Source organism: Leptodactylus fuscus, chromosome 9, assembly GCF_031893055.1.
Source record: "Leptodactylus fuscus isolate aLepFus1 chromosome 9, aLepFus1.hap2, whole genome shotgun sequence".
Taxonomy (NCBI): domain Eukaryota; kingdom Metazoa; phylum Chordata; class Amphibia; order Anura; family Leptodactylidae; genus Leptodactylus; species Leptodactylus fuscus.
In genome coordinates, this window is record NC_134273.1 from 10,090,038 (window position 1) to 10,102,376 (window position 12,339).

A 12,339-nucleotide genomic window follows, 5' to 3' on the forward strand; every position below is an offset into this window, starting at 1 on the left:
TCCATCAATGGAAGATCAGTAAAGACTGATGCGCATGGATCAGCCATATGAAGACGATGGCTGCACAGCGCCATACAGTGGTAGTGCTTGGTATCACGGCTCAATCCCATCCAACTGAACTGGGCTGAGCTGCGAACAGACCATGTAACTGATCAGTGTAATGTGACCGGGTGCTGATCTGTGGAGGTCCTGGGTGTTGGACCGCCACAGATCAGCACCCTAAAGGATATTTCATCCATTGATAAGCCTGGAAACCCCTTGAAGGCCTGACTATAGCGCGTCCTACCTCAACAATCTGCCAGTCAGTCCCTTGTCCTACAATGAATGTTGTCCGTCCGCAGCCTCTCCCCATCTACTTACGGTTTTCTATAAAACACACACACCTTGGAGTGCAGGAGTCAGTATTTTTATTGTCACAGGTCTACAGGAAAAAAAAAAACAAAAAAACAAAATAAAAAATCACCATCCTAAAATAAACTACAGTTTAGCCAAACCATAATTTCAGATTTCATTTTTTTTCGGGATTTCATTGAGGCGTCCCCCCTACAGAATGGGTAAAATCCTCTCACCCACATAAGATGGATATTCGTTACCTAGAGCGATGGCGCCCCACATGGCGTCATTTCATATAGAGTAGCTTTATAGGAAGCGATAGGCACATAGATACAGATATACTCCGGGGGATGGGTTACATTCGAGAGTAGATAAAACACAAAGAAAAAAAGGAGTAAAGGATCAGGACACGGGTAATGGGGTCCTGGGGGGGAGAGGGGTCTGCTGAAGGTGACCTGTATACTAGAACTGCCATAAGCTCTGCAGTCCGGCGGAACGTCAAGATGGAGTAATACAAATACTTACCTTGTAACACCACTGACATTATAATAGGGTTTTTTTTTTCGCATTTTAAGCCATAAGAATTGCAATGGAGGAGAGAAGTTCACATTATCCTGTTATGGGGGATAGGGATGAGTGACATACAGGTATACGGACACGCACCAGAACAAAAAAAAAATAAATCCCACTTCATTCCAAGGATGCGTCGCAAAGTTTAAAACAAAGTCTGAGCCATATTATTGCCATCTAGTGTGTTCCGCTTCCGAATAGGAGAGGTAGAGGGAGCGCGGTTCTGAACTTATGGCTTAAAATGCTACGGTGGGGTCTAGATTGTGTGTGTGGTTGTAGTGGAAGCACAGGAGCGTGCGCCTCTACTACCGCCGCTCATCTCTGCACACGTCACCAGGCCTCCGCTCCGCTCTGTGTTTCTACTCCCATCCTGATGTGTTTCTTAAATAGCTATTTCTTTTTGTAACTTGAAGATCGGGAGCCGGAATGAGACGAACCAGCGGGAGAAAGTCTGCGCCTGCAAGATACAAGCCGAGAGCGGACTACGGTTAATATAGGCAACGGAGCGCTATATACATAGCAAAGTACTGCCTGGAAAACCTGCCTACAGAAACATCGCAGTATACAGCAACGTATGGAACGTAAAGAAGTCATCAGTGTACAGGAGATAGCAGGAATAATATCATGTATGGAGGGACATTACAGTCTTATATACAGTATTATAGTAGTTATATTCTTGTAGATAGGAGTAGTATTATAGTAGTTATGATCTTGTACATAGGAGTAGTATTATAGTAGTTATATTCTTGTACATAGGAGGTAGTATTATAGTAGTTATATTCTTGTACATAGGAGCAGTATTATAGTATTTATATTCTTGTACATAGGAGGTAGTATTATAGTAGTTATATTCTTGTACATAGGAGTAGTATTATAGTAGTTATATTCTTGTACATAGGAGGCAGTATTATAGTAGTTATATTCTTGTATATAGGAGTAGTATTATAGTAGTTATATTCTTGTACATAGGAGTAGTATTATAGTAGTTATATTCTTGTACATAGGAGTAGTATTATAGTAGTTATATTCTTGTACATAGGAGCAGTATTATAGTAGTTATATTCTTGTACATAGGAGTAGTATTATAGTAGTTATATTCTTGTACATAGGAGTAGTATTATAGTAGTTATATTCTTGTACATAGGAGCAGTATTATAGTAGTTATATTCTTGTACATAGGGGCAGTATTATAGTAGTTATATTCTTGTATATAGGAGTAGTATTATAGTAGTTATATTCTTGTACATAGGGGGCAGTATTATAGTAGTTATATTCTTGTACATAGGATGTAGTAGTATAGTAGTTATATTCTTGTACATAGGAGCAGTATTATAGTAGTTATATTCTTGTACATAGGAGCAGTATTATAGTAGTTATATTCTTGTACATAGGAGCAGTATTATAGTAGTTATATTCTTGTACATAGGAGTAGTATTATAGTAGTTATATTCTTGTACATAGGAGGCAGTATTATAGTAGTTATATTCTTGTACATAGGGGCAGTATTATAGTAGTTACATACACTTGTATATAAGTAGTAATGACTGTAGAATATATAATTAGTTACTGATATTTCTCATCCACAAGTTCTCAGGTAAGCACTGATTTCTAGGAGAATAATCTGATGTTATACATAACACAAAAAAAGTGACAAGTAAAAAAAACAAAACAAGCAAACACATTTTAAGATAAAAGAATCCTAACTTCTGTGACTTCTCACTTCCCTCTGTGTCCTGTGACTAATCCCCCCCCTCCGATTCTACGGTAACCCAAACCTTTCTGTTGACCGTGATCTTGATCGCCTTTTTTTGCGGTCACCAGACGACGATCTCGAGCGGCTTCTTTTCTTTCCCCTCTCTGAAGAGGTCGATGAACGGGAACTTGCGTAAGATCTTTTTCTGGGGGAAGAAGAACCTCGGTGGGACCTGGAGCTGGATCTTTATTGATTAGAAATGAAGAGAATTTAATGCCAGAGAGGTCACAGACATAAAGAAGGCAGAACACTTAAGATTCAGAAACAACAGAACAACTTACCCATTACCCAACTTTGGCCAGCAATAAATGTGGCCAGAGCATTAGATTTGAGAATTTTTTTTTGGTTTGTTTTAGCAACAAATTTCTGTGTAGATTGTCTAAACCAGGTCAACATGGCTAAAAGGAACTGGCTCAATACAATAACCTTCAGTAGACATCAGTCGCTGCAGAAGACATATGAGCACATGAGTGCGCCTGGAGTTTTTTTTTTTTTAATGTAGATTGTGAGCCTCATATATAGGGCTTACAATGTACATTTTCCCTATCAGTATGTCTTTGGAGAATGGAAGGAAATCCATGCATACACGGGGAGAACATACAAACTCCTTGCAGATGTTGTTCCTGGCGGGATTCTAACCCAGGACTCCAAGACTGCAGTGCTAACCACCGAGCCACCGTGTTGCCCCAGGAGTGCACCTGAACTATTGAGAGGCCAGGGTCTCTTACAGGGGCACTTTTTAATGGATGATCGATCCTTTAATTGTCCGACAACAGGGACCGATACAGATCGGCTGTTTGAAGCCTCTTCAGCACATTCATCAGTCACATGACCTGATCGCAGTGCAGTCCCATCCATGTGAATAGACTGAGCTGTGATACCAAGCACTGCCACTACACCATGTACAGCGCTGTGCCTGACAAATACTGAAGAAGCTGCAGCACTCACCTGATCGCTGCAGTCTCTGAACAGCTGATTGGCCAGGTACTGGTTTTTAATTCATGACCTATCCTAAGGAAATTCATCGATTACTAAGCTTGGAATACCCCTTTAATAGTTCATATGCACTGGGTGAAAGTATTCAGACTGGCACACGGAGCGTCATTCTTAATAAACTCCCCCTGGTGTGTTAGAAACCTTCTGCTGCTGCCAATAGAGACCAAACCAAGACTCCTCTCTATGCTCTGATGGGTCTTCTAGAAAGGGGTTGTGCCCATGAGACAATCCCTTTAACAGGGAACAAGTCATCGAATTTATCATGCCCAAACCACAGACTAAAAGATGGCAGTCTAGTGCCGAACCCTGTTGTCCGTGATTCAGTCGACATGAAGTCGGTTACAGGTTCCCTTTGTATACTGTAGGTTTAGGTCTACTGGATATTGAAATTGAAATAGAATATAAAACACAATCTCTATCAGCAGGAGGAGAATATTTGGCAACATTATAGGTTACAATATGTTGATATCACTGAATAGGTCCAGGTCACATTTCGGGTCACAGGTTCACTTACATTGTGGATCAGCGATGCTCAGATTTAACACTTTGTTGCATTATTATTACTAATACATTCTAGATTTCACAGAAAATACCAGATAAAGGTTACGACGGACCGATACTTTGTATTTATCATTTGCAAAGGAATGGACAAGCTACGGCGAACCACTTCACTCTCGCTGCGTCACACAGCGCGGTACCAGTTATTCACCTTGATTTTGAACCGCGAGATTGAGAACGTTCCCTGGAACTGGAGCGAGATCTTGATCTGGAACTGGAAGAGCTTCTTGAACGGGATCTGAAACAACATGGTGCATTTTTTTCCGGCTCTTATAATCGTGGTATAACATGACCGTAAGTCCATAACTCATAAGAAAAATGGAGAAGCGGATACGTTATAGGTAAAAAAACAAAACAACGAAACACAAATACTTAAAATCTAATTTATAAAAACATTGTAGTCCGGCAAACTAGAAAACCTGGAGGTGGCTCCTCCATGATAGAGGACGGCTGCGGCCAATCACTGCCCATATGATGTCACCCAAAGGGTTGTGGAGTCGGTAGGCCAAAACAAGGACTACGATTCCACAGTCCACCTCTGACTCCTTCACAAATGGCCATGGTCAGGCAGGAACAGTAAAGATTCACGAAAAAAACAGCGAAAGTAAATGTGGAACTAACTACAGATCTCATTATTATACGATATCAATAATTCTATCATAGAATTCTAAATAATTCATTGTTGCAATCTGAAGCCAGAGTTAAGAGTCAAAATTGATCGGCTCAAAATTGATCCCCACAGTCCTGGTCACCGATACCTAACAAGTGATCGCTGCGGCAAATGTCCTGAATAGCTTCACTTCTACCCCAGCCAGCCGAGGGTAGGAGAGTACGGCTTCTAATTTGGCTTAGGCTTAAAGGGGGTCTTCCCACAAAGTAAGGTCTCCTGGACTTATGTCCAACTACTCTTCCAACTTGGGCAGGCCTGGTGCCCATTGGCGCCCTCACTGAAGTGACTGGGAGAACAGATGGTCACCAGTCTTGCCCACGTTCAGTCTAGCTTCGCTCATGTTGAATGTGGAGCAGCCTATTGGTTTTGAAGAACATTACCTTGTGAGCCAACCCCTTTTTACATAAAACCTTTATTTTCCGGCAGCATTAGTTGATATCCACTTTTAGTATTTTTATGACTTGTGAGATTGGGTCGGGTTTTAAAGTGACCTAAAGAATACAATAGTGGTAAACCTGGAGCCTGTGCAGAATCTACAGTGGGGTAGGAGAAAAATCCATCCGCTGACATTGCACCCAACCGTGTGGCTTCACCAAGCCATGCTTCTGTAGTCAGGCTGGGTTTTTCATTGCAGATTTGGGTAAAGAAGCCAGGAGTGGATTTGTAGGAATTGGGAAATCTAAGGACTGACTTCATCCTCCTACAAAATCCACACCTGGCTTCGACTTAAAGGGATTCTACCACTAAATAGTGATTTTTTCTGCTTTAGACGAGGTCTCTGCATGCTCAGTAAGGTCTGTACAGCCCTTCGACGCGCGAGTGAAGTCATCCAGGCTTCGGAGGGCTGTACAGACCTTACTGAGCATGCACAGTACGCTCTGTTTGGCGAAGACTTCAAGAGGCGTACTGCGCGTGCGCGCAGTTGCGGCCTCTAAAATATGGCCACCGGCATGCGCAGCTGGCTCTACTAGTGTCTCGCTGGCAGAGCCGACTGCGCAGGCAGAAAGAAGACAACAGAGAAGGGGAGGTTGCAGCTGAAGAAGGAGGCGTTGCTGGAGAGAGTGCTCGGGCAGCAGTGGGGACGCCCCCATCGCTGTTTGAGCGCTGGGGCCCGCCCCCATTGCTGTGAAAGAACTCATTAGCATACCGGTAAAAAACGGGATTTCTAAGGAACAGCGCCACGGAGACGTCGTCTAAAGGTAAGAGACGAATATCCTAAGGGCTATTCCGACGTCTAAAGCAGAAAAAAATAGCTATTTAGTGGTAGAATCCCTTTAAAAGCCCTCCAAAACAAACAAAAACACCCCCCAAACCCTCTCCTCTTTTCTGCAACATGCGACCGTCACCTGATCAAGTGATGGCATATACTCAAATCCTGAAGCTGAGGCCCTTTCTGGGTTATTCCTAGAGGTGAAAGCTGATCTGATATGGCATCATGATATCAATGACCAGGATAATTTGTGAACGCTCCATATTATTTATATCCATAGAGCAGATATTATAGAAGTGCTGGGTTCATCCGATCCCGATGTAATGTAACCTAGGACTGGTGGCCCTTGAGCGTGCACAAGTCATCATGCCAACAGTAAAAGCAACTTATAGATGGGCATCCTTCCGAACTACAACACCCAGCATGCACCCTTCTCAGAACTTCCATAGAAGTGAATGGAGGATGCTGGAAGCTGTAGTTCCACGGCCGCTGAAGTGCCAAAGGTTTCTGATCCCTGGTGTAGTTAAAAAGCATCAAGACAAGTCATGACAGCGCACAAGATACCGTCTCTAGTCAGTTCTAGAACATTAAGTATTATATTATATATATATAAAAAAGGAGAAAAGTTAAAATAGATACTGACATTTTGCCCGGCTTTACCCTTGACCTGTACCCGTTTACCTGGACCTAGACCTTGAGCTTGTATGGGAGGAGGAGCGGGAAGAGTGGGATTTAGAGCGGCTGCGGGCGGGTTTCTTATTTTTACTAGCGTCTTCTTCATCGCTGGCGAGATTATACTTGGAAAGGTCGCCATCGTCTTCTTCATCGTCGTCCTGAAACAAATCATTTGGAGACGAGATTAGTTATAAGACAAAACCACTTGGTTATATTTGCTTGTTTTACCCACTGAGGCTGAACACACAAATATAATAGTGGCCTTGGAGGTCAATTATTTTATGGAGGATCCAAAGCCAGCAGGAAGGAAAAAAAAGGGGGTGGGAAGGGGTTAAAAACGATTAGTCACTAGAGATGAGCGAGTCTTAGTCGATCGAATACCTCGCTGCCATAGGAATGCGTAAGCAGCCGAACACCAAGGGGTTAAGCGCAGTGAATATTCAATGCGCTTAACCCTTTGGTGTTCGGCCGCTTACACGCATTCCTATGGCGGCGAGGTATTCGATCGACTAAGACTCGCTCATCTCTATTAGTCACCTCTCCTAACATGCCCGTTTTAGCACATACAAGGATACCCCGGGTGCTTATCATGGAAAGCTCTGGACTACAACTCACATCATCCAACTTATATTTTGACAGATCTCCTTCATCTTCGTCCTCTTCTTCGTCACCCTCTTCCTCCTCTTCCTCACCTCCGGACACCTTCTCTTCACCTTTGATTATCGATTTGCCGCTGACTGGTTTTCCACGATATTTCTTCTTTTTTCGGCCAAACTGTAAAATAAATCAAAGAAGTGGAAAAAAAAAAATATAAAAAAAATAAGAATCTGTCCTAAGTTTGTGCGTGAGATGAATTTAAAGGGATCCTATCATTAAAAGTAAATTTTTTGTCCCTAAGGGTGCATTCACACTACGGATACGGTGACTGATTCTGAACGTTAAAACACGTTCAGAATCAGCGCGTATAAAGCACATCCCATTCATTTCAATGGGAGCTGGAATACGAGCGCTCCCCATTGAAATGAATGGGCTGCTTTTTACTCTACGAGCGCTCCCATTGAAGTGAATAGGAGCGCTCGCGTGTATGGCTCGCCATGTGAAGGGGCCCGGCGCTCGGCTCAGTCCGAGCCGTACACGCAAGCACTTCCCATTCACTTCAATGGGAGCGCTCATAGAGAAAAAAAAGCAGCCCATTCATTTCAATGGGGAGCACTCGTACGCCGGCTCCCATTGAAATGAATGGGATCTGTTTTATACGCACTGATTCTGAACGTGTTTTACGTTCAGAATGAGCTGGCGTATCCGTAGTGTGAATGCATCCTAACACGTAGGAATAGCCTTAAGAAAGGCTATTCTTCTCCTACCTTTAGATGTCTTCTCCGCGCTGCCGTTCGGTATATAATCCGGATTTCACCGGGATGCAAATGAGTTCTCTCGCAGCACTGGGGGCCCCCAGCGCTCAAACAGCACTGACGGCGTCCCCAATGCTGCGAGAGAACTCTCCAACGCCACCTCCATCTTCTTCTGGAACAGGCTCTTCACGCATCTTCTTCCGGGGGTGGCTTCAAACTTCTAGGCAAAGCTGACTGTGCATGCCCACCGGCCACAAAAAAATGGCCGCTTACAATACTGTGCAAGCAGCCATTTTCTTTTGGCCGGCAGGCACGCGCAGTCGGCTTTGCCCTAGGCCTAGAAGTTTGAAACTAACCCCCGTGAAGAAGACCCGTTCCTGAAGAAGATAGAGGCGGCGCTGGAGAATTCTCTCGCAGCAGCACTGGGGGCGGTCCTCAGCGCCCAGTGCTGTTTGAGCGCTGAGGACCGCCCCCAGTGCTGTGAGAGAACTCATTTGCATCCCGATGAAAACCGGATTATATACCGAACGGCGGCGCAGAGAAGACATCTAAAGGTATGAGATGAATAGCCTTTCTTAAGGCTATTCCTATGTGTTAGGGACAAAAAAAATGACTTTTAATGATAGGATCCCTTTAAGAGATGGAATCCTCTTTTACCTCATCGTACTCTCCATCCGATTCCTCTCGCTCTATGTATTCTACATTCTCACGTTCGTTAAAGCCACCGCCATATCCTGCAGAGACATGACAATACAACACCTCACAAATCTAGAAGGTTCTAGAAGGCAGAGAAAGATGAATGTAGAAGTGACGTACCGGTCCTTTCCTCCAGTTTCGCATACTTCGGGGTGTTGCACATGTTACACTCGGATCTTCTCGCCCAGTTTACATTTCCACAACTAAAACAAGAGCAAAAGGTCAGTGAAAGACAAGGGAAGCGCAAGTGTTTGCTACAGGGGGCGACACTAGTGATGATACAGCGCAGGAGCCGACGATAAGCTGGTCCTGAACTGCTGCTGGATGAAAATTCCCACAATTTGGACCTTTAGGTACAAATCACTTTTGGAAACAGCAAAGATGTCCGTTGTGGTCTTTAGCATACACTTGTAGGATGCCGCAGACCACGACCATACTGAGGTCCAGGCTACTCACGTTTTGCACTGCCAGTCGTTGGCGCTAAACAATCCGCGGCTCTTCTCTGCCAGCGTTTTTCCGATCTCCGTCCCGCCGGCCTTCATCATTTTAGCGTCCGTTGTTTTTTCTTAAACAATAAAAGGATCATTTATAATAACAGGCCAAGAGATCGATACGAGGGCTACTGATGGTCTGATAGCGCGACATAACCTCACCTCGTCCGCACCGGTTGCAGCTTGTCCTTCTGGCAAAGTTGACATTCCCACATCTAAAAAAAGAAAGCAAATACGTAAGAAATCGCCTTGTAACGTCCCGCTATATATAGAAGGCGAGATAAACCGCCATTGTTCTGTGCCCAGCAAAACAAATAGCGGTCTGCAGGTGGCGGATAATCTACAATAGGAGATACGCGGGTCACCTTCATGGGGAGGTTAATCATTGAATCAGCCAAGTCTCCAAGATGACTCCCTGAACGGAATACCGAACGCAGAGGTGAACTGGGCCTCAGCGTGTGGCGTTCCGAATAGAACGCACTCATAGGAATGAATGGACGCAGCCGGCATGCAGGGGGTTAAGCGGCTGGCAAAGTCTGCATGCCGGGCGCTTCCATTCATTCCCATGGGTGCGTGCTATTCGAAACGGCCGTTTCGAATAGTACTCGCTCATCTCTAGCTATGATGTTTGACCCATGTGACTGCCGAGGGCCAATCACAGGATGGAGGTTTTTATGTCTGTTCAGACCCCAGAGTATAAGAGATATTCCGGTGGGGTCCGAAGGAAACCAACACGTTCTAATTCCAGACAAGGGGCGTGGCCTACAAAATTATTCATAATGAAGGTAAAATACCCGAACAACCTTGATGTTGATTTAGGGTATAGTTTTCCCTCCCTATAGGTGACAGTGGGAGACATAGCAACGTTACATTTTTCTTTCGATTGTATGTTCGCACTGAGTTTTTTTGCAGGCGGATTTTGACATGGAATCCGCCTCAAAAAGGCCTTCCATTAATTTCAATGGGAGTCCCTCGCTCCCTCCCCCCCAGCAATTTTTTTCAGCTAGCGGGAAAGAGAAGGGACCTGCCCCATCTTCCCACGGATGAGTCAGCCGCGGCACTAGACTCACACCTGCTTAGGCCCATTTATTCGGACCTAATGGGGAGCGGGATAGCTTTGCGCTGCGTCGGCATCTTGTGTTAGCTAGCCGCGCAGAGAAGTCACACAGCGAAAAGAGGTTTCCACCCTAACAGGAGGAGCGCAGTCTTCTACACTGCAAAGCTGATCTAGGAGCGCTAGGAACCTGCAGCTTCATATGACTGCCAGGCCAAAGGGGAATCACATTGCAGCGGTGCATAGAGCGATCAGGGGCGGTAATAAACCTACCCCTGCCCTCGCTATGGGAGGTTCAGCAGCGGCAACAACCAACTCTGCAAGGAGATACAGGCGAGTCCTTGCAGGGTTAAGATTGGAATGTCCAGATGAATAAAGGAAGAATATGCAAAAGACTCCATGTAAACAGGGAGACAGTGCCTCTGTTATGCTGCCCTCTATTGGGAAGCACAACAGAGGCACTGTTTCCCTGTTTACATCTTGGGAGACAGATTTGCATATTCTTCCCATTTTCCTTTGCAGTGGAGCAACTATGGCTGTATGTCTCCACACACCTGAAAAGGTGATCTCTCCCTAAGGAGTGACATTATCCCCATAATCAGATGAATAAAGTCAATGCGTGATTCAAGAGCAGTTAAAGGGGTCGTCCAACTTTTTAAGTGCTGCTAAAGAGGCCAAAAACATAACCCCTTTGTTTGCAGGAGTGGTAGCGTCTGTCTTCTGCAACGCAGGACCCCCAGCTAGCGTCCTGTTTGTGCTAGGGGACTGCTGCAGGCCTCAGCGGTGACCTCCTCGTAAACTGCATGTGACGGCCGTGACCTGCGGTCTGTGAAGAGGTGACGGCTGAGGGCTGGGAATGGCTGCACAGACAGCGGCGAGATCCGTGACGTGAATACCAGAGATGCCGTAGCTTTAGGGAGGATGTACATTTATAGTTTTATTTTTTATTGGTCTTGGCCTGTGTTAGACTCCCCTAAAGGGGGTCTCAGACAATTTCCCTTTTTCTGGGGGGTTCCGACACCACATCATGTGATCAGAGCCGGGGGAGGGGTGTTAATCACATGACCTGAGGTAGCGCTGGAAGAAATAAAAGACCCCCTTTAATCTCACATTGGCGTCAGATATTTCAGTTGGAGACTCCATTGCAGATTCTGTCAAGACTGAAAAAAAATCTAGTGCATTGAAATGACAAACACAATGCAATAAGGCGTCGGATCCCACTATAGCTTGCACGCCCCGTCTGCCGCCATGTCACGGCGAAGGCTCTGCACTTATTTGCAGTTTTTTGCATTTACAGCAGGGCAGAGAACCGCAAATGCATGCACAAATGTGAACAAGGCCCAAGTGTAGATAAGATAACGTCTCCTGATATGACAGGCAGGGATATATCACAGTATGGGGTCAGGTATACACATCACAGCCCCCCTGACCCCTCGGCTTCTCCTCAGTGACCCCAGCCCAGGCCTCCTCACACACAGGCCGGCACTGCTCACCCCCCCTCCCCGCCACTTCGTCTCCATCACGCCCCTCACTCTCACACTTGTCCCCCCGCACTCCACACTCACTTTTTATCAGGACATATCCAGTCTCCGTCACTAACGCGAAAATTCTTAGTCGACATCTTGGCCGCTGCCGCCGCCGTCCGCTCTGTGAGAAAGGCCCCTTAGATAAGAGCAACCAAGCGCGCCTGAAGTGTTACACCTACTAGTCCCCAGCTGGCAGCTCACTCCCGGCGTCAGAAGCTGAGGCGCTATGACTCTGAACAATACAAGTGGACAAATAGTCGTCTTGGACGAGAAAAAGAACGTACAATTGCAAACAGGCACTACAGTAGCCAGCTATAATGATAGGAAGCCCCCATGATGTGGATTTGTGAGACTGAGGCGTGGAACGCAAAAAAAGCTGATGTAGCTCTTCTTGCATAGCACCGCTGCGACGCATGCGTGGATATCCGCCGTCACATCAGCCTTTTTTATTTGTA

The 12,339-nt window shown here is 45.4% G+C and overlaps 1 protein-coding gene across 1 annotated transcript; it reads right to left on the bottom strand.

Moving 5' to 3' along the window:
- Window positions 1–397: 397 nt before the first annotated feature.
- ZRANB2 (zinc finger RANBP2-type containing 2) lies at window positions 398–12,032 on the bottom strand. The gene is made up of 10 exons (XM_075287395.1): window positions 11,924–12,032; window positions 9,467–9,519; window positions 9,270–9,378; window positions 8,934–9,016; window positions 8,775–8,851; window positions 7,381–7,539; window positions 6,772–6,923; window positions 4,362–4,448; window positions 2,679–2,840; window positions 398–1,360 (listed from the first exon to the last, which is right to left on the bottom strand). Exons 1-10 carry the CDS (start codon window positions 11,977–11,979, stop codon window positions 1,294–1,296), a joined length of 1,005 nt encoding a protein of 334 aa, XP_075143496.1. The 5' UTR covers window positions 11,980–12,032; the 3' UTR covers window positions 398–1,293.
- Between the last annotated feature and the right edge of the window lie 307 nt (window positions 12,033–12,339).

Bases quoted from the DNA above. Each gene is read 5' to 3' on its own strand.
- ZRANB2 (XM_075287395.1), bottom strand. From the start codon at position 11,979: ATGTCGACTAAGAATTTTCGCGTTAGTGACGGAGACTGGATATGTCCT. The intron at 8,852-8,933 runs GTACGTCACTTC...ATGTCTCTGCAG, and splicing joins GAAACTGGAGGAAAGGACCG to GATATGGCGGTGGCTTTAAC. The intron at 6,924-7,380 runs GTGAGTTGTAGT...GATTTGTTTCAG, and splicing joins CAAAATATAAGTTGGATGAT to GACGACGATGAAGAAGACGA.